Source organism: Dipodomys merriami, unplaced genomic scaffold, assembly GCF_024711535.1.
Source record: "Dipodomys merriami isolate MVZ:Mamm:240054 unplaced genomic scaffold, mDipMer1.0.p SCAF_5, whole genome shotgun sequence".
NCBI lineage: Eukaryota > Metazoa > Chordata > Mammalia > Rodentia > Heteromyidae > Dipodomys > Dipodomys merriami.
In genome coordinates this window covers 77,455,795-77,483,003 of record NW_027206068.1, presented here as the reverse complement: position 1 = coordinate 77,483,003, position 27,209 = coordinate 77,455,795, and the positions used below count along the sequence as shown (strand labels likewise).

Genomic DNA, 27,209 nt, shown 5'->3' with positions numbered 1-27,209 from the left:
GCTTCTCCCAGGCATTTGTAAGCCTCACCATACTGAGGCCGGCTCAGTAACGCAGGGAGAGCCCGACACCATGCTGGCTGAGAACTGGTTTAGGGCAGTCTCTGGAGACGCCACAGGGTTCCTGCTGTGAGGAGCCAGCCGTCTAAGGTGCCGGGCCACAGGCAGTGTCTGAGGCACTGGCTGTCCTTAGTCTGTTTCTCTGGCCTGCCTCCTGCCTGCCCAGGCCAGCCTCCTGCCTGTTATGCTCCCGAGCTTGCCACGCTGTTTCTCCCTGTTGTCAGTTCTCTCTGGGCACTGTCTGACATCTGTCTGCCCTCACTGTCCTGGAAGCAGACAGCAGGGCCTGCTGGGGTGGGGGCACCTCTAGCATCGGCCCAGAGCCTGTTCTCTGCCGAGGAGCAGCGCTGTCAGGTCAGGCCAGGCGGTGAGCGCACGGCGCTAGGTCTGTCTGAACAGCATCGCAGGCCCTGCTTACCTTGCCTTAAGTGTTCAGAACTCATTCTCCACGGTGTCTCTGAATCCCAAAGTGGGCACCTGAGAAGGAGGAGCGGTACTTACACCACAAGGAGCAGCGGGTAGTGGGTGGTGTCTGTGAAGGTGGCCGGCTTCAGGATCTGCATGGGCAGGCCTGGGAAGAGACGGAACGCGGCCTGGTGAGGGGCAGCTGAACTGGGAAGGGCAGTACAGCACACCGCGTGCTGGCCGGGAATGCCGTGATGGCCCCCGGTGGGAAGTCCACAGGGAGATGACCGGACCTTCAACTCAGTGACGGGCTTACTGTGGCCTTGGGCTAGTCACCTGACCGAGCCCGAGCTTAGTCTGAAGCTTAAGCTCAACCTTGCACAGGACAGCGGTGAATAGGAGAGAACACAGCCGGCCCGTCTGTGCTGGCCGGCCCTCTGCAGAGTTCCACACAGACAGCCAACAGGGCGTCCAGAAGCGACTATGGTTGTGTGGGCCAAATACTGGGATAATGGGGAACAGTGGGTTGGAGGAAGGAGACAGAGGGATGGGCGCTGAGCTAAGAACAGTGCTGGTGTGGGGGCCACAGGGAGCCCCATGCCAGGCGGCTTTGCCAGTCTGTGTGCGGGGCCTGCGCAGCAGGTCTGACGGGAGAGGACTGGGGCGAGGTGGTGCTGCCCTGGTCTGGCCGCTGGGCCCGAGGTGCTCGGGTAGAGAAGGGCCAGCCAAACCTCGAGGAACTGTCCCGCGTCAGTGTCCGTGCTCACCCCCAGACCATCCTTCTGGGTCAAACCAGAATTTGCTCATTGACGTTAACTACCACCCAGGTTACCAAAGGCGCAGCAATTAAGTTGGCATCAGCGGCTTTCCAGTGCGGTTACTGCACAGACACACCGGGCAAGGCGGTCTTCCCCACAGCTTCTCATCACTGACTGGGGCTCAATGTTAATCACTTGCAAATGAGATCAGTGGCACGGGGACTCAGCCGGGAGAAGCCGGCGTTGGACTCCATCGCTTCACCATCCATAAAGCTGGCCTGGGCTGGCTCTGCCCCTAGAAGCCCCGGGTGGGCCTCGGGAAGGGCAGCCTGGCTGACCCAGACAACCAGAGGCTCTGGCGGCAGAAGTGGAAAGCAAAGCGTGAGCAGCTCCGCAGCCTGCCTGGGCTTCGGGTGAGCTGCTGTGCCAGCGGGGGGTCCGTGGCTGGGCCACTTCCTTCCCTTCAGCAGAGCTGTGCCCTGGATGCAGGGCCGGAAAGCAGGAGGCTCTTCTGCATCTCAGGGGCCAGCGGGGGAGTGAACGACCCTGGCACTCAGAGCTCCCTCGTGGGGCAGGTGGAGAGACCGGAGGGGGGTGGGCAGGAAGCCGCTGTGGAGAGGAGAGGAGTTGGGCAAAGGTGGGTGCGGCCACCAGCTGCGGGCTCCAGGGCGGAGGACACATGTCGGGGTGTGGGAACAGGGTAGAGACAACGGCATAGGCACATTCTGTGGCCAAAGTGGGGTACCACTTCATGGCTTCCTGCAACATCTCGCTCCTGGTCTCCAGATAAGTCCAGTTCATCTCCCCACAGGACCTGAAGCCCAAGCCGTGACCCTTTCAAGTTCATGTGGACGGGCCCGCCTCACGCGTGCTCTGACATCACGCCTCTTACTTTCAGCTCCCAGTGAATCCACTCACGAGCACGGGAGCGGGAGGGCCTGGGCTGGGCCGCTTGTCTCAGGGGTGAGCTGCATTTCCACCCTGCGGACCCTTGCCCTGCCTGCGGGGGGGGGGGGCGGCTGGGCTGAGCGGTCAAGCACAAGGCTACCCACAAACATCCCAGCGCCCCTGACCCTGGACAGGACAGGGAGGGACGGCTCGGGGTGGCACCTTCCGGAGAGACTCACAGCTCTGCCTTCACCCTCCTCCTCCAGCCTGGCCAGCTCCCCTCCAGCACTAGCAGTAGGCTACGGATACAGATGACCTTTGGGGTGCTGCCAGCGGGGGCTCTGAGTGAGGGACTTGGGGTGACTTTGGGGCTCAGTGCACTGCACCCACAGACAGCCGGTGCCCTCCACAGGCATCGTCTGAGCCCGGGGACACAGAGGCCTGGCAAGGCAGTGAGGACCGTGCAGACTGAGGGCAGAAGGACTCCGGGGCTGAACTGGCCGTGGGGAGAGGGGAGAACTCTGCCCGCCAGCGCTTCCCGCCTGGTGTCTTCAGTGCCTTGCACAGAGCTGCCTGTGTGAGTGACTGGGTAGGCCGGTGGAGAGGAGGAAGGGCACAAGGTGGCGGGTGACAGGGCTACTCATCAGGCTACAGGCGACAGCCACCGCCACCTGAGCACTGTCAGTGGCTAAGGAGGGAGGGAGGGGCTGCACAAGCGACAGTGGTGAGTTTTCTAGAGGTGGGTGTTGGTCTTCGAGCATCCTGAGCCAGGGGGAGCTGTGCCCTGCCTGAGTTCCTCTGTCCTCACAGTGAGCCGGAGGTGGGTGGCAGCCAGGCAGGGAGGCTCTGCCCGGGACTGGGCCTCCCGTGCTCAGCGGCCAGAGGCTGTGCTATTGTCCTAGGTGGAGAGAAAAGAGCACTCACTGTAATCGTCGATCTCGATTTTCTTGTATTCTATCTTGGGCATCTGCCGGTCACCAATGGCCTTCCAAACATGCTCATTGGTTTCTAGGTCGAAGAGTTCTGGAAGGGAGAAAACAGTGGCTGAGACTATTGAATGGTTACTGAACACCTGTGGGTACTGATGTGTCTACACATGGATCCTGCACCTGTCCTAGAGGTGACCTTGGCCCCTGCTCTTGCACTAGGCAGGAGGCCCGGCCAGCAAGCAGCTCGCTCAAGTTACATGGCTCACATTGCGATCACAGAGCCCTTCCTCCTCCATCAGGCCAGCTCTGGACGCCTCTGCCCTTTCCTTCCCACTGGCATGGATGGGCTTTTGTAGGACTCGTCTCAAGACTGTTGGTTTTAGCCAGGCGCCGCTCATGCCTGTAATCCTACTACTCAGGAAGCTGAGATCTGAGGATCACGGTTCAAAGCTGGCCCAGACAGGAAAGTCCGTGAGACTCTTATCTCCATTGAACCACCAGAAAACTGGAAATGGCGCTATGGCTCAAGTGGTAGAGTGCTCACCTTGAGCTGAAGAGCTCAGGGACAGTGCCCAGGCCCAGAGTTCAAGCCCCACAAGCGGCCAAAAAAAAAGAAGACTGTTGGTATTACGTGTCTGTGAGGACAAATTCAGTACGATGGTCACAATGACCGGAGTAGAGTGGAGTGGGGAGGGGAGGGGAGGGGAGGGGAGGGGAGGGGAGGGCACCCTGTGCTATTATCCTGATTAAATTACTCCCTACAAATAGGACTTACATTCCTTCTTTAAAAGATCTTGAACACAAGGCTGGAAACCCTCACTTGGTGATTGTTTTCCGGGATAGTCAAGTCCCACAAGCCACACTTTATATGTAGTGGACTGGCCATGTGTTAAACCCCACCCCCGAGTTAGGGGCCTGGAGAGGTGCTGCACTGGGGCGTCTTTGTGAGCTCACTTTATTCCAAAACTGATACATAAGAAACAGCAGAGATTTTTTGTGGACCTAGTCACTAATCCCACAGGTGTGGTTTGACTTGTGGTTCGTTATGAAGTGAGTTTCCATCCTAAGGAGTCTGGCTTTGGCTATCTCAGCCCTCAGAGAGCTAGAATTGGTGAATAGTTTTTAAAAATTTTTTTAATTTATCATCTTTAAGAAGCTGTGCAGAGGAGATGCCCTTTAACAAAGCAGCTTATGAACAGGATGCATCTTGATCTTTTCTTCCCCTCACCTTTCTCTGTGCCTTCCTTACTTTTCTTAATTTTGTGGTATGTACCACGAGTCATTGACTGTATTCTCCCTCTGTTCCCCCTTCATTTACCTATCCCTCACCCCTTGGCCCCGCCCACCCTCTTCCAAGTACCGATTTCCTGGTGCTTATTTCTATGACTGTCTTACACTATTTGAGCTCTCCGTAGAGTCTACTACACTTCACCTAATTCATTTGTAAGCACTTGCATACCACCAAATGTGTTTACGTACAGGTTTAGAGGATCATTCTAGCTATCACAAATGCGGGAAACCATGCAACCTGTGTTTCTCTGGGTCTGGCTTACTTCACTCAGTATGATTTTTTCCAGGTCTTTCCATTTCCTTATGAATAGTATAATATCATTCTTTCTGGTGGATGGATAAGATCCTAACAACATTCTCCAATGAGATAGAGAAAGCAATCCAAAATTTCATATGGAACCACAAATGACCCTGAATAGCAAAGCAAGCCTTAGTAGGCAAAATAGTGTTGGCGGAATAACAATACCAAACTTCAAAAACTATTACAAAGTCATAGTAATGAAAACAGCTCGGTACTGGCAGAAAAGCAGGCCGGAGAACTAATGGAACAAAATAGAAGACCCAGAAAAGACCTATAGTCATCTAATAATTTGATAAGGGAGCCAAAGACAAAGGCTGGAAGAAAGACAACCTCTTCAACGAATGGTGCTGGCAAAATTGGATATCCACATGCAGAAAATGAAAACTAGATCTTTATATAGCACCTTGTACCAGCATCAATTCCAAATGGATCAAAGACCTCAGTGTAAGACCAAAAACCTGTGAAACTTTACAGGAAAGAGTAGGGAAAACATTAGGACTCTGGGCACAGGTCAAAACTTACCAAGTCAAGATCTAGAAGCACAACACATCAAAGCAAGACTTGGCAACTGCTGTAAAGAGTGAGCTAACATTACAGTGTCACCGCTGTAAGGTCACGCCCCTTCACGGCGCTGTCTACCTTCAGGGAGGGCTGCTGACAGGTGTGTGCACTGGAGGTGAAATTATGGTTTGTAACAGGAAGATCCTGGCAGGGAATGGTTTGTGTGTATAGATCAGTATCCCTGGAACCCTCAGCCCACAGGGAGGAGAAGGAGGGAGTGTCCCCATGCCTGTGATGAGCTGATAAAGAATGGAAAATGATTTCAAGTGGTTGGACATCATCTCTCACTTGGCTTTTTTCACTCAAAGCTGGCACGCTACACCTTGTGCCATATCTCCACATCTGACTTTTTGGTGGTTAACTGGAGATAATTTTGTGAAATTCTTATCTTTCCTGCCTAGGTTAGCTTCAAACTTCGATTCCCAGATGTCAGCCTCCTGAGTAGCTAGTATTACAGGTGTGAGTCACTGTTGCCTGGCAATATTCAGCTATGATTTTTTAAAAAGAGGTACAGTCAGAAAAAGGAAACTAATTTTGGGTAGGCAGAGTTTAAGAAATCCTGATGTTAGACCATGCTGTGAGGGTCTAAATAAACTCCACAGCACAGTGGTGTTTCCGGAAGAGGGCCAGAAGGGACGCCCGATTGTGGTGTCAGGAGGGGTCTGAGCTAGAATGGCCTGAGGGAAGTCTGCAGTCTGAGCCGGCTGGGCCTCCCTCTGCCACACACAGAGGGTGGACCGGGGAAGGCACTGTGCCCGGGGCATGCGCCCTATGCCTGCATCACCCCACAGTCCCCAGAGCTGCGTTGACCTGCAACACAGCACTCAGAGCACAGAGCACAGGGTTATGTGACTTGTGGGAGTTCATTTGTTATCCGCTTTTGAGTCCCTCGTAGAGGCTGCAAGTCTGGACTGAAGCCCTTCCAACCCAGAAAAGACGGGCATTTTCTACCTTGCACACACTCTACTGTCTCCGGCACTGCCACCTGCTTCTCCCTATGCATCAACCCTCCTTTGCTGCTCTATCCAACACCACCTCCTCCAAAAGAAGGTGCCACCCTGCCCGAGCGATCTTGCCCACCACTCTGGATACACTTAACACAAATTGAAGAGTTTGGCTGTGTGGCCACATCCCCTCCTCCCCCCAACCAGGCATCAGTGTTCTGCCCCTCCCTCTCAGTTAAAGTATAGTGAATATGTTTCTGGTCACTTGGGAGGGAGGGTCTGTTCATTAGAATTTAGCAGTGCTATAGAAATGAAGCAGCTTTTAGTGGTCTGAGGCTAGATCTCTACCCAAATTGTTCTCGTTGTTCTTCACAGGGCCCTGTTGCCTTGGCCTCAAGACAGTCTTGAAGAAACTCAACAGACCTGAGAGATCCTTCTGGAAGTCTCAGAAATCCCAAGGCTCTCAGAAGTTTCCAGAGTGGCGGGTAAGCTCACGTATATAGCAAACCAGCACAAACAAAAGCAGATGTCTACCAAATCTACACTAGAGTTTCTAGAGCTTGAAGGACTACTGATACACATATTGATATGAAATGAATGTCAGGGCTATTCGCCGGTTCATCGATATGCCCAGACTGAGGCTTATTATGAGGGGACCAGTGTCTGGGTCTGATGAGGCCATCCATCTCCAAGCTGCTGCTCATGGCATGTCCGCCGCGACCCCAGGAGACTGTGATCTTCACCTTTCAGCCAGGTGAACAGCGAGTGAAGGGCTGGGAAGATGGGAACTCAAATCTGTGAAATTAGCGAAGGCAGAGCACAGATGGGCCCCTAGCTGTCAGTCAGCCTCTGCCTGCAAGAGCTCCCGAGGTCCTTATGCATTCACCTGCTCGCCTGCATCGAGCATCGGTGCAGGAGATGGCCAGCAAGAAGGGGAGGCTTCAGACAGAGCACGGGCCTGCCCAGAGCTACGGAGGACACAGCCTCGTCACCAAACACCCCCTTATCAATGCCCAAACTGGGGTGTTCTGGCGTCGTGTGGGAGCAGGATGGTCTAATCGCTTGCTTGGGGCCCAGGCTCCATCTGAATAGCTCCCTCCCACCTATTGAAATCCCACCCTTCACAGAGAAGCACCAAAGCAAGAGACTATTAAATTTAGTTAAATATTAGATTTCTCATTTAATGATTGCCCACACAACCCGTTTTATCAGCAGAGAGCTGGTGGTCTCACAGGGGAGTTGAGTTAAGCCATTTTATTTGTTCCCATAATTGCATTCAAAGAGAGCGGGCGCTCAGCGGAGAAATAAGGAGAGATTGGCATTTCCCGGAGGACCCTGCCTTTGACTTGGGGGCAGTGGGGACCTCCAGTCTAGAGTGCGCACATGGCCACTCCTTAATTAAATGTGAGCCCCTCTAATATTTGGTGGAATTAGCTATTATCAGATCTGGACACGGCGAGCCCACAGAGAGGGACGCCTGCTCTGGGCCCGGCCCCTCCCTGCGAGGCCCGGCGCCGCTCCACTCGGGCTTCCAGATGGCCCCGGGGCTCGGGGAATTGCGGGAATCAATGGGACGCCAACTTTTGGAAAACTGGTGAGCGGAGCCTCATGGACACCGACGGGCAGCACCCCTGAACGGGACAGCAGTGCCGGTCAGGTCGGGTCGCTCAGTTTCTACAGGCAGTGAGTGCGCAGCTGAGAGACACGCACTGCGTGTCCCACGCCTGCGGCCGCCCTGCGCGTGTCCCACGCCTGCGGCCGCCCTGCGCGTCTTCTGCCGCGGTGCCCGTGTCTTTCTCCCGCCACCTTTCCAGCCGTCTTCCCACGCGCCTGCCATCCGGTGCCCACACACCACAGCAGATGGCCCGGTTTGCCTGAACACTACGTCCTTCCAGGCCCATCCCTGCCCTGCTTTCCACAGCTTCCCACCTCCGCTGGGCCTCTCAGTGCTGAGCTCCGGGTTACCCTTGTGACAGCCAGTGTTCACAGAGTGGGTAAAAGCCGTATCTCTGGCTGGGTGCTCGGCTCTCTGAAGGCAGGATGGGGGAAGGCAGTGTTGACCTTTGGTCCTCTCTAGCCCACACTGGGCATGGGATTGGGATTGGATGCCAGAGGTGTGCATTGGGGGGCAGTTGGCACAGTGTGAGCTGTGGACTTGGAGCGTGGCCGGTACCCGTGAGGCCTGCCACGCTCTCTGCCCTCCCTGGCAGAGAGGACGTGTCCGTGACCTGCGCCCAGGGTCAGGGCTCCATGAGGAGTGCCCCGGGCCAGGGTGGCCATGGAAGTCAGCGGTTTTTCCCGAGGCTTTCCCCTGCAAGCCACGCGGCCACCCAGATGGCCTTTATGGTGTCAGCAGCTGGTGTTCGAGCCATGTTCCTTTCCACACGGAGGCTGAACCAGCCACAGGCGCACCGAGGCTTTGTTGATTTTCAGTGCCATTCCTAAGTTGTACGAGCGTCCTGGCACCAAATGCGTAGACTTTGGTTCTAATCATAATTGCATTCTTAGGGAAACATCTTTTAAATAATTCAGAGTCACATCTGCGGACGCCCCACGGGCTCTGTGGGCCAAGAAGATTTTCTGAGGGGGAAATGTCAACTATTCCCAGGTCGCTTTGGGGTTGGGGGTGGACAGAAGGAAATGATAATGCATTCTGCAACAGTAATTCCAACTTGCATCGTGCGGCCGGAGAGAGACAGACATCAGCAATCGCGAGCCTCTCCCGCTACCTGACACGCACACAGGGTTCCGGTGACGTCTGTCCCCTGTGCGTCCTGTCGCACCACACAGGCCACTCAGCTGCCAGCCAAGGAATCCCACAGCTTGGTCAGAAGTGGCTCAGGCCCCTGGCCCTCCTGGGAGAGCAGGTCAGAAGGGCGCTGGTGGTGGACACATTCTGGGGGACCGTGACAGAGGCCCTGGGTGCTGGGGCTGGTGGGCGCCGGGTCTGATGGTGCTTCTCACTGAAATGCCTGGGACAAGAAACACTTCCAGCTTCTGATTTCGAAATATTTGTATCCATCATGAGATTCCTTGGCAAGGAACTGAGTGTGAACACTGAATTCATTTGCGTGTCACAGCCTGATACACTTGGTCTGAAGGCCTACTGGGGCTTGAACTCAGGGCCTGGGCGCTGTCCCTTAGCTTTCACTCCATGTGGTTGGGTTACACCCCCTCTTCTGGCATTTTGGTCGATAAGTGGAGATAAGATTTTCACAAATTTTCCTGCCCCACTGGCTTTTGAACTGCAATCCTCAGATCTCAGTATGCTGAGGAGCTGGGATTATAGATGTGAGCCACTGTGCCTGGCTCAGACAGTATTTTTGGTGTACCTCTGCTCTGACTGAATCTCATCAAGTCATCTGAGGGTATGTGTGGAGTTCCCTATGTGTGTCCTCATGTAGATACTGGGGTCATCCTGGGCCCGTACTTCAGTTTTCTTTTCTCCTTCCTCTTTTCTTCTCTTTACCTCCTTCCTTCCTTTTCTTTTCTTTCTGTACTGGAGCTTGAACTCAGGGCTTCGTGATCTCCTGTAGCTCTTTCTCTTCAAGGCTGATACTCTACCAGTTGGTCCACAGCCTTGCTTCCGGTTTGGGGATGATTAATTAGAGAGAAGAATCTCTTGGACTTGTCTGCCCAGGCTGGCTCTGAACTGTGATCCTCAGATCTCAGCCTCTTGAGCAACTAGGATTACAGGTGTGAGCTACTGGTGCCTGGCCATGGTTCAGTTTTCTAAAGTGATAAATGGTGCAATAAGCAGTCCTGCCTTGCGGCTGTGGTCAGTTGGAGAGGGTTAAAAATACATGCTGGGTAACCTAGCCATGATGCATTCACCTAGGTATTGGTGAAGATTCGCCGTCTGTGGGCTATGAAATGTGTGGGCTCCCACTGGGCCTGGTGAGCAGTGCTGAGTGCTGAGCTGTGGGCAGTGCTGAGTGCTGAGTGCTGAGCTGCAGGCAGTGCTGAGTGCTGAGCTGCGGGCAGTGCTGAGTGCTGAGTGCTGAGCTGCAGGCAGTGCTGAGTGCTGAGTGCTGAGCTGTGGGCAGTGCTGAGTGCTGAGCTGCGGGCAGTGCTGAGTGCTGAGTGCTGAGTGCTGAGCTGTGGGCAGTGCTGAGTGCTGAGTGCTGAGCTGTGGGCAGTGCTGAGTGCTGAGTGCTGAGCTGTGGGCAGTGCTGAGTGCTGAGTGCTGAGCTGTGGGCAGTGCTGAGTGCTGAGTGCTGAGCTGTGGGCAGTGCTGAGTGCTGAGCTGTGGGCAGTGCTGAGTGCTGAGTGCTGAGCTGCAGGCAGTGCTGAGTGCTGAGTGCTGAGCTGTGGGCAGTGCTGAGTGCTGAGTGCTGAGTGCTGAGTGCTGAGCTGGTGGGCAGTGCTGAGTGCTGAGTGCTGAGCTGCAGGCAGTGCTGAGTGCTGAGCTGCGGGCAGAGAGGAAAGGAGCCTCTGCAGGCCGGTCTGCTTCACTGTGTGTTTTGTGCTCCCCTGGACTTTCTCTAGCAGCTTCCAGCAGCTTCGTCAATGGTGAAAGAATGCACCAATCTGAAACCCAGGGTCTGAAGTCTGCGTCGTCCGATGCCGCCCCATTGCCGGCCTGAGTGGCCCACGGCCCGTGCTGGGGACGCTCATGGGCTGCAGAGCTGGGGGAGCCGTCAGCCGTGCCCTGACGAGAGCCCCCCCTCGCCGGGGACAGTGCGCACCATCGCACCGGTTTGGTAAACACAAACCCTTGCTCAAGGCTGCCCCAGCCTGGGACGCGATGGACACCAGACGGGGAAGAGACCCACAGGCCACACAGACAGCAGCGGGAGGCCCGCCCGGGAGGACCTGGAGATCCACGCGATGGCCACCGCCCCATGCACACAACGGATGCTCAGGACACTGTCAGCCACCGGCGTTATTCTTTCCTTCCTCCTTCCTTCCTTAGCTTACCTTCTCCTCCTTCCTCTCATTGAATTATTTTCTCTTGAACAGTGAGAAGAGAAGCAATGTGTCAGCCGTCCTTACACCCGCACCACCCTGGATTCCTCATCGGTGAACTTGGCGGGCTCTGCCCGCCGCGCCCTCCGCACAGGCTACGGCGAGGATCCGGGCAACATTCCCTGCCCTGTGCCTCTCCTTCCTTCTCTCGTGAGGCAGGGTCTTCCTATATGGACGAGGCTGGCCTTGAACTCTCGATCCATCTGCTCAGCCTTCCAAGCGCTGGATGACAGATGCATTGCCATACTTGGCTCAGATCAATCGTATGGACGAATGGCTCTTGTAAATGTATTGGACTATGAACCCCTGGGCCACTCCAAGAGTTGGCTCCAAGGGTTTGGTCCCCAGATAAATTAGTAAAAGCATCTCCCAACAAGCAGGGAGACAGTCTCACGTGAGTGGCTTTTGTCAGAGCAGCCATTTGTCACGTTTAAAAGCCTAGAGGTGGTTTGTGGTTTTTGTTATGTAGACCACGGACTTAAAGAAAAAGAACTCTTAGATTTGGAATAATTATATACCATAGGCAGCAGCAAAAATAGCTGAGAGTCCTGGGCCCCTCTCCCTGTCCCCAGGGGTGACATCTTAGATTAACTGTGCAGTGGCAAAGCCAGGAAGCAGACATGGTGAACCATACTACCCACCTTCCTCAGTTCTTCACCACTGCATTTTGTTTCTTGGAGGGTGTGTGTGTGTGTGTGTGTGTGTGTGTGTGTGTGTGTGTCTGTGTGTGTGTGTGTGTCTGTGTGTGTGTGTGTGTGTGTGTGTGTGTGTACTGAGCCTTGAACTCAGGGCCTGGGCACTGTCCCTGAGCTTTTTTGCTCAATGCTAGAGTTCTCCCCCCTGGGCCACCGTCTTACTTCTGGCTTTGTTGGTGCTTAAGTGGAGATAAGAGTCTCAGAGGCTGTCCTGCCTGTGGCTAGTTTTGAACCACGCTCCTCAGCTCTCAGCCTCCTGAGTAGCTAGGATGAAGGTATGAGCCACTGCTCTTTTGTTTAAGAAGGGGAGAATTTTCACAAGTGTCAGGGAGTCATTTTTTCAGTGCGGGCTCGGGGGTCGAGTGTGTCACACCTGCACTTGTTTGATGAGCACTCTGCTGCGGAGCCACAGGCCTGGCCTCATGGCGTCCTGAAACATTAGCAAATTTCAGTCATTTAGCCACCAGTCGTAGCTGCCACTCAGCTTAGTAAGGTTCAACCAGCTTTTTTTTTTGGTCGTGAGGCCTGAACTGTGGGCCTGGGCGCTGTCCCTCAGCTCTTCAGCTCAAGGCTAGCGCTCTACCACTTGAGCCACAGCTCCACTTCTGGCTTTTTTCTTTTTGCTTATATGGTGCTGAGGAATCGAACCCAGGGCCTCAGGCATGCAAGGCAAGCGCTCTACCACTGAGCCACCTTCCCAGCCCAGTTCAGACCATCTTGATGTCTGACCACGTCCACCCCCAACCGATATCTGCATCCTTGGCCTGTGCTCATCAGGAGTCCAGTTCTGTCAGTTTAGAGGCCCCGCCCCTGTTTCTGGGGTCCCTTCTTAGGAATTTCGTCCACGCTGCCCACTAGCCCTGGCTGAGCCCATCTCTCAATCCCAGCCGGGAGTCCTGCCACCTGTCAGGATGTCCGTCACCTCTCCTAGACCATTCTGGGTGGTCATGTCCTTACCGGCTCCACGGGGGCAGGTGTGCAGGCTGCCGGCCTCCGACAGGCCCCAGGCTCCCACAGAGGCCAGGGTGTTCTGAGCAGAGGACCTCAGCCTCAGAGGAGAGCCCAGGGTCCACAGAGGGGCTGCTTTGTCCCCTGCAGCCCCGGACCCCATTCAGAGTGTTTCAGACCCGGGCAGGTGGCCAGGGGCAGGTGAAGCTGTGTGAGGCCATTTGCAGGCTCTCCTGCCGCACTTTTGACCCTCACACTCACTAGTTACTCAGCACACGTGTCGGGCAGGGCCACTCTGAGCTTAGGCCCTGGGGCACCTCTGGGACTCTGATGAGGGGATGTGGGTTGGATTATCATGAGGTTAATCGTGTGGCTTTTGTTTCCTTTGTCTCAAGGTTTGGCAAGATGTAGGAGAAACAGCACTTACTTTTCTTATCCGTGGTGTTGTGCACGGTCACTCTGGGCACGCCGGGACCTGGGGTGGAGGGCAAAGAAACAAAATGGAGGCGGTCAGTGCTGAAAAGGGGAGAAGCAGCTTTCCTTAGGACCAGAGGAGTGCGGAGTGCGTGGCTCAGGCACTGAGGCCCAGGTGGCCTTGGGGAGCTCCGCCCCCCCCCCCCCCCCCCCCCGCGGCGCCCCAAGCCAGCCTCCAGGAACCCAGCTCACAGCCCAGATGCCGGTTCATGGAGGACTTTTCCATCTGTGATGCTGCAAAGACGCTGTGCTCTGAACTGGGGCCCTGGTGGTCCTGTCCTGGTGCGGGGTGCTATCCTCGGTCCCTGTGCTCTCTGGCCCAGGCAGCAGGGGTTTGGGAAGGGCGGGCTGGCGGCCCTGGGCCTGCTGCTCTCTCTGACCCCAGACATTGGCATGGCTGATCTATCTCTTCCCTTAATTCTCCGCTCACAAGCCTTCCATCGCCCAATCTAAGTGGACACCCCACCCGTGACCACAGGATCACCTCAGTGCTCACACAGGCTCCCTTCTTCCTGGAGAGCTCATTGTCACATGACGGAACAGCCCCGTACTCAGTGTCAGCACAGCTGTTCGGTGTCTCCCTCCTTATAGGAAGGACACAGGCTGCATCACCATCAAGAACTCAGCTTCTCCGTGGCTGTGATTCTTTGGATCTAGAAACGTTCTCCACACGAAGCTGAGTGGGTGGTAGCAGAGGGCACCGGGGAGCGTGGCCCGGGGCTGGGGAGTGTGTGGAGGGGGAGGAGGAGGTGGGGAGCAGGAGGCGGGCGGTGGCCAGAGCTGTCATGGGGACTACTGCCCGGCTCTGCCCCAGGTTGGAGACTCTGTGCCTGTGGGCACGTGTCAGGGGGGAGGGGCTCAGGCGCTGCAGGTCACATAGGAGCTGGAAGTTTGCAGCCCTGAGGGCCCCTGACGCTCCCTCCTTCTCCTCCCCCTCCTCTTCCTCTGGTCCCCCTCCCCTTTCCCAATACTCCCTTCCTACTTTCACGTCTTTCCAAAAACCTATGAGAGAGAACACTCCATGCTTGTCTTTCTGAGTTTGGCTTACTTTGATTAACAGGATGATCTTCAGTTTTGTAATTTTCCTGCAAATGGCATGACGCTGTTCTTCTTTATAGCAAAATAACCCCCCACCACGTGCATACACTGCATAAACCCAGCCATGCGCATACACTGCATAAACCCTACCACGTACATACACTGTGTAAACCCCGCCAGTGCATACACTGCATAAACCCCACCAGTGCATACACTGCATAAAACCCTGCCATGTGGGCTGGGAAGGTGGCTCAGTGGTAGAGTGCTTGCCTTGCATGCATGTGGCCCTGGGTTCAATTCCTCAGCACCACATAAGCAGAAAAAGCCAGAAGTGGTGCTGTGGCTCTAGTGGTAGAGTGCTAGCCTTGAGCTGAAGAGCAGAGGGACAGGGCCCAGGCCCAGAGTTCAGGCCCCACGAGTGACTAAACAAACAAAAAACCCATCATGTGCATACATGCATCATCTCTCCCCGCTCACTGGCTCACGGGCATGCAGGTTTATTCAACAGCAAGGCCAGTGTCAAATAAACGTGGCATGCAGGTGTCCCTGTTGTGAGCAGACTGAGACCGCTTCAGGTGTATGCCCCAGTGATCACACGGCAGGACCGGTGCCAGGTCTGTTCGTGGTTTCCTGAAGAGTCTCCATACTGGTTTCCACAGTGGCTGCACTAGTTTTCATTCCCACTGCTCCTCTTCCTTCCTACTGTGGTCTGTTCCCATGTACCCAGAGATGGGGCCCTCACATACCCAGAGATGGGGTCCCATGTATCAAGAGAGGGGGTACACACATACCCAGAGATGGGGCCCCCTTGTGCCCAGAGACAGGGTCCCCAGAAAGACTGCAGGATGCTGGATTACATGAGAATCTCTGAGAAACAATATACATGTTCTTACCATTAGCATGCTCTTCTGGTACTTGGGACATGGCATTTAGAGTTGTTGGTTGCCTACTTGAAATTCAGTGATACCTGGGCCACCTGTACTTTGATTTGCTAGTTCTGATTCCCCTTTCCCAACCCAAGCCACTGGTGCGTGAACACCTAAGAGAGAGCACTATGGAAAGGCAGTGGAGCACTGGCTAGAGGATTAAATTATTGAGGACAACTAAGCATTCAGGCTCGTGGATCTGTTTCCCCCCAGGGAGGCTGCGTGGACTGTAGAGTGGTTATTGAGAAGTAAAAGCCTGCAACTATTTCCTCTGCACATTTCAGGATGAGTAAATTTGCAAACAAAGCACACCCCACATGCTTATTAATAATGTAAACAGTTATCATTTATGTAGTGCCTACTATGTAAAAGGCACTCTGCTAGATGTTTCATATGAATAATTTCTAATCTGATCTTCACAGCAGGTCTGCACAATAGATGTCTCTAAGTGTATTTTACTGGTGAAAAGACAGGTTTGAGAGCAGGGAAGTCTGTTGCTTCACCCACACAATAAAAAACTTACTGAGCTTGGATTAATATTCCTTCCCCTTTTAACTCATTAATGTAATGCTTCAAAAATTCATATACCAAGGAAAAGCACAAAATAATAACTGAGTGACTACTTTTTAATAATCAAAATATTTCTAAAATGTCTTAAAGCAACACACAGAGCAAGTATGTGAAACAGCATAAAACAAAAATAACATAAGCTACTTGCATCTACATCTGCAAGCTTTGCCAAATCTTTTCTTCTTCTTCTTCTTTTTTTCTTGGCACCTGTCCTGGGGCTGGGCACTGTCCCTGAGCTTTTTTACTTAAGGCTGGTGATTGACAACTTTGAGCAACAGCTCCACTTTTGGCTTTTGGATGGTTAGCTGGAGATGAAAGTCTCATGGACTTTCCTGCCTTGGCTGTCTTTGAACTGTGATCCTCAGATCTCTTTCAGCCTCCTGAGTAGCTAGGACTATAGGAATGAGCCACCAGTACCTGTCTCCTTTGACACACCTTAAGTTACACTGGCCCTAGGTATTAAAAAAACAAACAAACCACGAAGCCAAACACAGTGGTTTAAGGCTGTAGTCCTGGCTACGTGGGAGGTAGAGATCAGGGGATATGGCCTAAGGCCAGCCTGAACATAAAAGTTTGGGAGACTTCATCTCAAACAGAAAATGGAATCAACAGGTAGAGGGGACACCTACACTGGTGTGATCACGCAGCGATGCTCACAGCAACCAGACGTGGACAGCTGAAGTGGCCAGCCATGGGTGGAGTTGGGCATTTAAAAAGTCAGAAACTCCGTCCTTTGTGACAACGTGGACACATCTGGAGGGCACTACGCTACGCAAAATAACCAGGCAGTGTGTGGGGATGTGAGAGTGTCAAACGCCACCACGGGTGGGGCGTCGGGGAGGGGGGGTCAGGGAGAGGAGGAAGGTGAAGGGGTACAAAGTTTCAGTTAGACGGGAGGCGGCATACTGTCTAAAAGTACTGTGCAAAATAAAAAAAGTACTGTACATTAGGTCTATAGTTAATAACCCTGTATTGTATTCTTGAACAGTTGCTAAGAAAAAAATATGCCAGCGAGAGCATAATAGAGGGTTTCCCAAGGCAAAATACTTCACACAGGCGGGATGTTTATTCTCGCACCTTTTAATTTGCATAGTAAGTTGTGCTCATCCCTGTGCTATTTGGGAAGTTAGCTCTTTGTCATCCTTGTGCAGATGTTTTCTCCTGTGTTCCTTAATAGTGTCGTTGGTACAAATGATAGTCATTATTGTGCAGAATCTTAATTATTATTATTATTTTTAAAAACAGAGCTATCCACACAACTCACACTGTGGTTTCTCTTCACTTGTGTGGAATTCAATTCAAGTCACGGGGCATTCTGTCCCATAGAGGGCCCAGTGCTAGGTCCATGGGGCAGGTGTCAGTGAGAGACAGACATGAGGTTTAAAAATCCAACAGGGAAGACACACACACACACACACACACACACACACACACACACACGGACACGGACACGGACACTGAGGCTCCACGATCGGCTCAGTCATCTGGGTCCTGGGTTCAGGGTGCCATGCTTCCATTCCCACAGGCAGGAGGGTGCTGGGAGGCTGGGGCCAGCTGCAGGTCTGTGCCAGCTCTTTGTGCAGAATGCTGAGGTCTGTAGTGAGGGCAATGGCACGTCAGCAAAGCCCCAGTGGGCACCACTTTGCTGTTATGTGCCTGGGCAAGGGTTTGGGGACATCCTCATTGCTACTGTGGTCAGTGGTGTCCAGCGCCGTGGATGCACAGACTGATGGACACGGGGAGGCGTGCCGGGGCCGGGGGCGTTCGCCCGAGGGGACGGAGGAGGAGGTAAGCAGGCGGCACGGGACCTCGGCGCTGCTCCTTCCTGCTCATCCTGTGGATATTTTGTTCTCATCCAGACTTGGGAGCTGGGAAGCAGACACTTATGTGTCCTTATGCGTAGCTCTGTGGATGAGTTCAAGTGCTGCAGATGTGGTCCATATGTGATGTTATTACTTGCGTGTTCCCAGTCTTTTTTTTTTTTTTGGTCCAGTCGTGGGGCCTGAACTCTGGGCCTGGGCGCTGTCCCTCAGCTCTTCAGCTCAAGGCTAGTGCTCTACCACTTGAGCCACAGCACCTTTTCTGGCTTTTTTCTTTTTGCTTATGTGGTGCTGAGGAATGGAACCCAGGGCCTTGAGCATGCAAGGCAAGCGCTCTACCACTGAGCCACCTTCCAGCCCATGCGTGTTCCCAGTCTTATGTGAACCTGCACTCTGAACCCGTGTGTGTAAAGGAACCCGTGCACTGTGCTTCTCTTGGCCTGGTTTTCGTACTCTCTCAAGTCCTCGGCAAGTGTGCCCTTCAGAGCACACACGGCACCAGTATAAGAACTGAGCACCGCAGTCAGCAGAGGACAAATTATATTATTATGCTTGGCCTAGGCTTAGGAAGCGAGAACTCCAACAAAAACACTCGCCCTTTACCCACGTGGTTGGTGACAGGTGCTGTTTTGGCTCAGTTGAGCATCTGACGTCCAGACTGATATTGCTCCTACAAGGAAGCCAGTGGACCGCTGGTCAACACGGACGGCTCTTTCCTTGTCCACGAGAGGCCCCGCCAGCAGAGGCGAGCACCGGACTGCAGGAACAGCAAAGTGCGAGTCACACACGGACGGGTGAACAGGAAATCTTTACTTTGTGTCTGTTTTCCAGCATTCATTCTCAGCCCTGGCAGATGAAGCTGGAATGATGGATGGGAAGGGACAGAAAACTGCGAAGAAACAAGTCATTGGAGTAAACCCAACCCTCACGGTGGAGACGCTGGCTTCCTCTCCTGTCCTTGGTGGACGCTGTGTGATGGACAGTGTCTGAGAGCTGAACCACGGGGCCCCTGCAGCCTGGCACCCCCACGCACACACGGTTTCCAAGGGCAGCGCACACAGCGAGGACATGGCTCGGCAGAGATAATTGGCGGGGCCCGCTCGGCCGGCTCCAGATCTCTTTATTTGCAATCTCATGAATTATGGATGCCTGATCTATAAAGGGTGTACATCGAGGCGGTATTATCATACTCATAAACAGAGCGCTAGCCAGCTACCAGAACTTCTACAGATAACTAGAATGTCTGTTCCAAAGACAGTCTTTCCCAGTCAATGCTGAAGACTTTTTTTGGTAGCTGTCTCATGGTGAAACCTCGTTATCCTTGATTTCAAACCTGGGATTGGCCCTCCCCCCCCCCCCGCCACGGCGTTTATACAACATTATGTCTGTGGAAACTTGAAAGTGGTTCTATTTCCCAGGCAGCCGGCTGCCACAGCCAGCCCAGCGGGGCTGCAGGAGCGCTGGGCTGCTCTCCTGGCTCAGTGGCTCCATCTCTGTAGGGGAGCCTGCCATGCTGACATTCTGCAGGGCACCCAGGGCTCTGGACAGGTGTTTTTAGGAAAACGATCTTCCTAATCGTTAAAAAAGAATGCGTCCTTTCAAAATTCAGCTCCTACCTTTGGGCTGTCGGTTCATACAAGCTTCCAGGTCTCAGAATTTTTGATTCACAGCAAACTCATCCACCGGAAGGAAGTTTTACATGTTGGGCAGAATTCAAAGCACGAGGGGAGGCCCCTGCGTGTATCATGGGGCTGCTGAGGTGTTCCTGCTCGCTCGGATGAATCTCGAAGCTCCGGGCTTTGTCCTTACTGCCCTGTGGTAATAGCATGCGTCACAAGCTGCCACACAGAGTCCAGGATTTTGGAAGTGATTTCTGACCGAAGCAGTTGCACCCTGGTTTGATTCTAAATGGTATCTTGATGCCGCATGCCTTCGGCCAGCGTGCAACGTAGGAAGCTCCTGTATCTTATGCAACTTGTATTCCACACAGAAAGAAAGGCACTGTGGTTTTCCCAGGAAAGTGGGCATGCGGCAAAACAATCTCAGAGGCTGCATACACGCTCCACTGTGGCCTGCGACTGTTGCCACGTCCTCCTTTGTGTGTGTGTGTGTGTGTGTGTGTGTGTGTGTGTGTGTGTGTGCGCTGCTACTAGGGCTTGAATGTGGGGCCTTGCATCTTGCTAGGTTTTTTTCCCCCCTCTACTCTGGTGCTCTACAATTGAGCCACATCTCTACTTCTGGCTTTTTGCTCATCAATTAGAGGATTTTTCTGCACAGGTGGTCTTAGAACTGCGATCCCCGTCTCAACCCTCCTGAGTAGCTGGGATTACAGAAAGCCATGAGGCCCAGCTGTCCACCACCTCCTCACGGGTTGGCCTTTTCTTTTCAGGAGTGCGCACGGTCTTGCGAGCCAGGCTGACAAGGGCAGCGAGTGGGATGTGGGGCTGGCGTGGGCACAGGCCAATGGGCTCAGTGCAGCACCCCCTCCTCCCTGTCGGCCGCAGGATAAACAACAGCCCCCAGCTCTGCCAGACGGGCTCTGCGTCGCAGCCCTGCGTGGCAGGCGATCTCATTCCCGCTTACAGATGAGCCAGCACACCCTCTCTCCTGCCTCTTTCTCCCCAGTGATGCCGCTGCTCCCCCCAGCCTGCCAGTTCTTGGCCACCCACAGTATTTAGCAATCGTCCCGGGTGGCGCGACATCCTGATTTTTTTTATTGCCCTCTGTTGTTTCTCTCCACGGCTGCAGGCCCTGGGCTGTGAAATCAGCCACTCCCACCCTTCCAAGCTGTTCATGGGAGTCAGGAGTGCAGGCTTGGGAGACGGCAGGGCCAGGCGTGCCCATCTTCAGGGACTCCGAGTTCACCTGCAACCCCCGGGGCCCCTTGAGGGCAGAGCCCCTTCCTCCCCCCATCTCATTCATCCTCTGGATCCAGCACCAAGCAGTGTCTGCCCACCAGTGGGTGCCACGGAAGCAGCCCCCAAGCCAGGCTCCGGGGCAGTTCGCCAGGCCCAAGTGAAGGGGCAGGGCGCCCTCTGGTGTCCAGGGCTGGGGTTCACAGAGGCGTTCTGAGCACTGTGAGCCGCTAGCTGCTCCTTGGCTCAGGAGAGAGCAGGGGTGATGCCCCTGGGGCCCCTGGCCGACGTAGAGCCGGTGCTGGCGCTGACACAGCTGGGATGTGTGCCGTGGGTCTGCTACCTTCACCCGTGACTGGGTGGGCTTTGCTGTGGGGAGGTGCACCGTGAAGCACACCACACCCCAAGCCGTTCCCGCAGCTCCCAGAGCCCCAGCTCCGTGCTGTGTGCGTTGCATGTTGGCTCCAGGAAAGTCCCTGGCACAGTGGGAGAATGCCCTGCCCCCCCCCCGGACACTCAGTGCTTGGAAGGAGGTCCCCCTCCCCATGCCCGCTGGGGGCGGGGGCCGTCCTTCATTCTCTGACACCAGCCACCAGTTCCTTGCCTGGCATAGAGCTGCTGCTCAGGAATGAGCCGATGGCGGCGGTGGGACCCAGGCCTTGCTCTGGGTGAGAGGTACCCAGCAGCCAGTCACTTTTTAGTAAGACAGATTTTGCAAGACTGCATAATAAGTCATGTCCTGCGAGCTTATCTTGTGAAAACAGAGAGGCGTAGATACTTTTGAACTGTTGCAAGGAAAAGTCAGTATCTCCAGCCAGCAGGCTCTGCAGTGTGTACCCTCTCTCCCTTTCCCTCCCCCTCCCCCTTCCTCTCCTTCCCTCCTTCCTTTTTTCTTTTCTTTCTTCTTTTTTGTCCCTTCCTACCTTCCTTCTCTCCCTCCCTCCCTCCCTCCCTGTCCTTCCTTCCCTCCTTCCTGTCTTACTCTGTCTGTCTCTGTCTCTGTCTGAGGAACTACTCACTGTGCAGTGAGAACAGAGGCTGCTCTGAACCGTTAGGAGCACTGGTAAATGTATGCTGCCCTTGTTGTGTTGTTGGTCAAGCAGATGAGTTTCCAGAACACAGAGGCGGCTGCCAGGCTACTTTGGAAGGTCAGCAGTAAGCTGCCAAGAATGACCCGGGCCCAGCTGCCTGACTGGCTTACACTGGAGGAATGCCAAGGCCGCTTAAATTCTACAGGAGGGACCCCAGCGCTCAGCCCCGCACCTCTCCCGCTGGCCATGGTGCTGAAAGTAAGCTCAGCCAGATCAGAGGGGTAAGGGGTCTGCATCACTGACATGTAGTTTGGGGAATGTCCCAGGTGTGCTCAAGGAGGGGAGGAGAGGGAGGGAGAGATGAGGGGAGGGGAGGGGTGGGGAGGGGAGGGAGCATTACTGCTCTCCCCGTTCCCCCTTGGTGCTAGCTCACACCTGTAATCCTGACTACTCAACAGGCTGAGATCTGATGATCTCCGTTAGAAGCCGGTCTAGGCAGAGAGCCAGTCTAGGCAGAGAGATCCATGAGACGCTCACCTCAGATTAACCAGCAAAAAGCCAGAAGTGGAGATGTGACTCAAATGGTAGTGCTAGCCTTGAGTGGAAAAGCCAAATGAGTGTGAGGCCGAGTGATGTGCGTGTGTGCGTGCACATACATGCATGGAAACACACACACACACACACACACACACACACAGGGACCCAGACACAAAAGCCACCCATGGGCCTAAAAAGAGATTTAGGCCTTTTCATACTTCATTTCCCCAGATTTGTTCTCCCTCCACCACCACCTCATTTTGGCTTAGTTGTTGCTGGCTGACATGGAGTCAGGGCTTGTAACTTTCACCTCCATTCCCTTGCACAACTTTCACAATCATTCTTATGAAAGTTCTCTGAAAGCTATTGAGTGCCAGTGGAGACGGGAAAGAAACACACACTAACAGGCTCTGCTAGTCCATTAAACACCAACCAGCCAATACCAGTCCAGTGATAACTGGGAAAAATCACCAGGACACTGGTCCAGAGAATCAGGCATACAAAGGAAAAATGAGTAGAGTAACTGACAGATGTCCTTCGGTCTTCGGATATGATTGCTATAGAACGATGTGGGAGAAACCCATTAATAGGAATGCTCTCTAGCTTGACGTTCTGCACCGCTGATTAGCTGTTTTTACGGAGAGCAGTGTGAAACGAGGGGTCCCCGATCTCTGAGGAGGCGTCACATGCCCGCTCCTCTCCGTACCCCTCCCCCGAAGCTCCGGCTCCTCCGTCCCCATGGGAGTGTCATACCCCAGGAGAGCAGGCTGACCTGCCGTGGACACCCGGGTATCACCTTGAGTGGATGCTGTGTGGAGAGCAGAGCCGACTGCAAGTGTCCAGTTACTCAAAAGGAACACTACAGCTGAGGTTCCGGATGGACAGGGGAGAGACCGGGGAGCATGGCGGAAGGAGCAACACTGAATTGAGCTGCACTATACTCGCAATCTGATTTGTTGAGTGGAAACCCCTTGGGACAACTATTTAAACTAAACGAAACAGAACGGTATGAACTCAGGGTCTTCTGCTTCCTAGAAAACACTACACACAAACACGGGAGCTGCCACTTCAGCCTTCTTTCTAGAGGTTGTCTTTCAGATGAGCTGTTGAACTTATTGTTTGGGCCTTCCTTGGAACATGATCCTCCTACTTTTGACTTCCAGAGTAGCTAGGATTATGAGCATGAGCCTCCATGCCTAGCTTCGTATTTTAATTGGCTACCAACATTTAGAAATCAGATTTTCATATAAAATATGGATTCTGCGCTTCTCTTGAACTACTGGGAGACCCTGAAATCTAAGTGGCAACCAGTGGCCTCGCCAAGTCAGACGTCTCACAGCAGACACAGTGTGCCTCCAGTCCCGTCCCGCTTCTATGCCACGGGACTCCTGAGCGAAGGACCGGGGAGGGGTGGGCACCCCAGCCTCTAGAATGCTGAGAAATTCATTTCTACGTTTTAGAAACGTGCCAGGGTCTGTTACTCTGTTACAGCCATTTCATAAGGCACAAGAGGTCTTGTGGTGGCTTTTGGGCCTTTGTGCCTAGAAGGGAGACAGGGGACGTGACTCAGCACAGAACATCCCCAGAGGCCTCAGGGACCCTGGGCGGAGAGGGTGGGGATGGGTTCTACAAGGTCGTCTCTGTGTGTGCAAGGTGCTGGCAGGGAGCATGGAATCAGCAGTGGAGGAGGACTCTTGCAAGATGGTGCTCCTGGGAGCACTTGGTTGATTCGAACTTGTCTTTTCTTCCCTGTAAGAGCACTGTCCCTATAAGGGCCACAGAGACCTTAAGTTCTTTCTTCCTGGGACCCACCCCCCCCCAAGGACAGGGGAGAATGGAAGGGGAGCTGGGGGCATTGGGGATTGGGGTACTAATGCTGTATTTCTGGAATTCTTCTCCCCGCCATCCCCTCTCTTGTGGATGAACACCAGGGATGGGGCACTGAGCAGTGGAGTTTTCCAGTCCTGCAGTTTTTCAGGACTTCAGTGGTCATGGATTCAAGATGGTGTGAGGAGTATGCAGTGCAAACAGATCGCTGCTCTAACAAAAGCAGCCGCCGTCCTCTGTGGCTGGCAGCACGGACGTCCCAGCCATAGCCACAGGAGGGACCAGCCCTTGGCCCCGAGCCCTCCACACGCATTTATCCTTACCTCGGTAGATCAAGGTCTTCTTTGAGACTTCTTTTGTTAGGAACCTAACTTTCATTTCTTACTCTTTCATGAATTCCTATCTAATCCTTCCAAGATGAGAATAAGCTACAAAGGCAATCTCTGTACCCACTGTGGGACCTGGCTCACTCTTTTATGTATTCTTAATTTTTTTGTTATTATAAAGGTGACGTATGGAGGGGTTACATCAATCAGGTAAAGAGCACATTTCTTGGCCAATGTCACCCCTCCCCTCTCCACCCACAAGTTGTAGGGTTCAATTTCAACATAGTGTCTAGTGAGCACCACTGCTGCATTCCTTTACCTTTGGTCCCTCCATTTCTGTGCCCTCTCTTACCCTCCCAAAGACAGATAAACAAACAATCAAGGAAAAAAAGACAAAACAATGACACATTAAAAAAAAACTCCTTTCGATTTCCTGGCGTTCATTTTGATAGCCTTTGTGTATTCTACTGGGTGTGACAAAGCAATTGCATGTCTGGGACGAATTATCAATGAACTTGGGTCCTAAGAACATACTTTCCTGTTTTTTGTATTACTTCCATTTTTAATTTGCTTGAAAAGCTACCTTCGAAACTGTTTTGGTAGTTTTTAAAGGTGGCCCAGGAATAGCGTGCTTCAGACATCGCATGAGCTCACGTGATTGTCACACTCTTGCTGGTGACTTGGCAGGGAGCGGGCTGAGCGCTGAGAAGACAGCCCACAGCTGACGTGCCCGCACAGCCCGCGAGCCCGCACAGCCCGCGAGCCCGCACAGCCCGCGAGCCCGCACAGCCCGCGAGCCCGCACAGCCGGTGAGCCCGCACAGCCCGCGAAGAGGTGCTCGGCTCCTGCCCTGCAGGCCACTGGCCTGTGGTGCTGTGGGCTACGAGAAGCGTGGCCAGGCCGCTCTCAGCCCCAGCCCCGGCCACAGACACGCCCAGGGTGGCGGCCACTCACCTTCGCACTTGAGCAGGAAGAAGTCCATGCTGTGGCTGAAGCTGGCGCTGAAGTAGGTGCAGTTCTCCACAAGGTCGCAGGACAGGCACTGCCGGTTGAAGTTGCCCACCGTGTCGGCACTGGAGAGACGGAGGTGCGGGGGGGGGCAGAGCAGCCACAGTCAGGCCTGGACCTGCTGGGCCGATGCTCCCCAACATGCCTGTCCCGGGAGCTTGCTGTGGCTCCCTTCTGGGAACCTTCTGGCATGCAGGGCCCTCTCACTTTTGAGATGGCTTGGTGCTCTGGCTGCTGGATGGCATCTAACGGGTGGGCTGTGTCACTGGGGCTCCATGCGGGTCCCGGAGGGAGGGGGCATGGCCACGGCCACAGTCATTCAACGCCTTTCATTCCAGTGACATTCTCTGAGTGGTCTGGCAATCTGAGGGCGGTGGAAGGATTTCACCATCTCCCCGTTCTCTGAGTGCCTAACGCTGGAGTGTAACACCAGCAGGACTAGGGGTGGCTGCTTCCCGACCCCGGTTTCTTGAGCGTGAAATGAAGGGGAGACTTGCTCCCCAAGTTCAAGATGGGAAGCAGCCCAGTGGCCCTCAGGAGGGGAAACTACGCGAGCCTGTGATGGGAGAATCTCCATCCAACAAACGCACAAGGATGGAGCAAAGCTTTAGGTCGGCACTCTGCATTTTTTCCCTCCAGGCCTTACGGCTACTTGTCATTCCGTCCTGACCGCTGCAGAGCTGCAGTTCTGTGAGGACGGGGAGGAGCGCTCACCTGTACAGCTGCCGTCTCCGGGGCAGGTCCTCCGTGCTCAGGAAGTAGCTGCAAAGGTGGTGAAGGGGACAAGGTGATGTTAGTTCCTCCCTCACCGGGGCACATGGGCCCCCTGCCCCTGTCCCATGGTCCCTCCCCCACCCCCAGCAGGCCACGCTGCTGACCGGGCCCAGCTCTCCCTGCGGCCACAGCAGGCTACGCTGGACGCCAACGAGCCATGCCATGCGGGGCCAGGGTGAGGACAGCCAGTGTGAGCACCAGGGGGAGTTTCTGTACAGATTAGAAATCATCTGGAGGGCATGGTCTGGACGCGCTTTACACGTGTCCAGCTGATGCTCCCGCCGTGGGAAGAGGGACGAGGGAGACAGTGCGTCCCTGGACGCGGGGCCTGGCGCCCGGGGTGACGGACGGGGGGGCCTGGATGTGGCCTCACGGAGCTGAGTCCTGGCTCCTGCTGCCAACTCTACAACACAGAGCCGATTCCTGAACGTCTGTGTGTCACAGATGGTTTTAAAGTGGGCAGCCACCAGCCTTCCTCATGCAGCCATCAAATGAAGCAAGAGCAGGCGTGGGAAGCTTTCCGCTCAGTGCGTGGACTGGCCGAGCCTCACGAAACAGGCACCTACCTGGCTGATCTGTCCCCTCACAGGCCTGCACTGGCCTCGCTTTGTTGGGGCCCTGAGCAGCCGGGGCATGCGCTGTGAAGCTGGGGTGGGAAGGGAGGCTGCCGGTGCTACTTTTGACCCCTAGCAGCCAACGTTAACAGAAATAGCCCGTGGGGGGGGGTGCGGGGGGCTACCGGCCCTGGGGGCAGTGGGGCCCGGCCAGGACGCACTCACATCTTGTTTCTCTTCTCATCGTAGGAGAGGATCCTGGTCACGTCCCAGTCCCCAGACGTGATGGACTGGATGTTGTCATTGCTGCTGTTGGGCTGGAATACCGACGGTGCGTCAGCCAAAGGTGCTGGGCCCCCTCGGGCCACACCTCTCCTTCCACCCGCTCCTTTGGGGCGTCCCAACTGCAGCCCAGCCCCCTCTGTGATGCCCTGCCACCTGCCCACCCTCTCCTGCTCTGTGTGTCAGGGGCTCCTGGGGCCGCTGGAGAGTGGCCAAGCTTGGCCGAGAGGCCAGCACCAGCAGCCCCGGCCTGGCCCCAAACTCGCGGCCTTACCTGGGATGAAGACACAGTGATGTGGTAGAACTTCCCCCGGCCCCCCTGCGGGATGGCTCTGATGAAGAAGAACTTCCGGCCGTCCCTGGAGAACACGGGCTCTTCATTCTACAGAGGCAAGACCAACGCCATTGTGAAATTCCCTCGTTGACTAAGGTATGAATGAATG

The 27,209-nt window shown here is 54.5% G+C and overlaps 1 protein-coding gene across 4 annotated transcripts in view; it reads right to left on the bottom strand.

Annotated features, from left to right (window-relative positions):
* The window catches only part of Dpp6 (dipeptidyl peptidase like 6), a 648,628-nt gene that overhangs the window by 12,804 nt on the left and 608,615 nt on the right, over positions 1-27,209 (bottom strand). For all 4 annotated transcript variants that reach the window (XM_069997168.1, XM_069997171.1, XM_069997167.1 and 1 more), the window contains exons 13-19: positions 27,041-27,148; positions 26,710-26,801; positions 25,871-25,918; positions 25,103-25,221; positions 13,172-13,219; positions 3,033-3,131; positions 559-628 (exon numbers count right to left, since the gene is read on the bottom strand). In XM_069997168.1, coding sequence (XP_069853269.1) covers positions 559-628; positions 3,033-3,131; positions 13,172-13,219; positions 25,103-25,221; positions 25,871-25,918; positions 26,710-26,801; positions 27,041-27,148 — 584 coding nt within the window. The remainder of the gene's footprint in view (positions 1-558; positions 629-3,032; positions 3,132-13,171; positions 13,220-25,102; positions 25,222-25,870; positions 25,919-26,709; positions 26,802-27,040; positions 27,149-27,209) is intronic.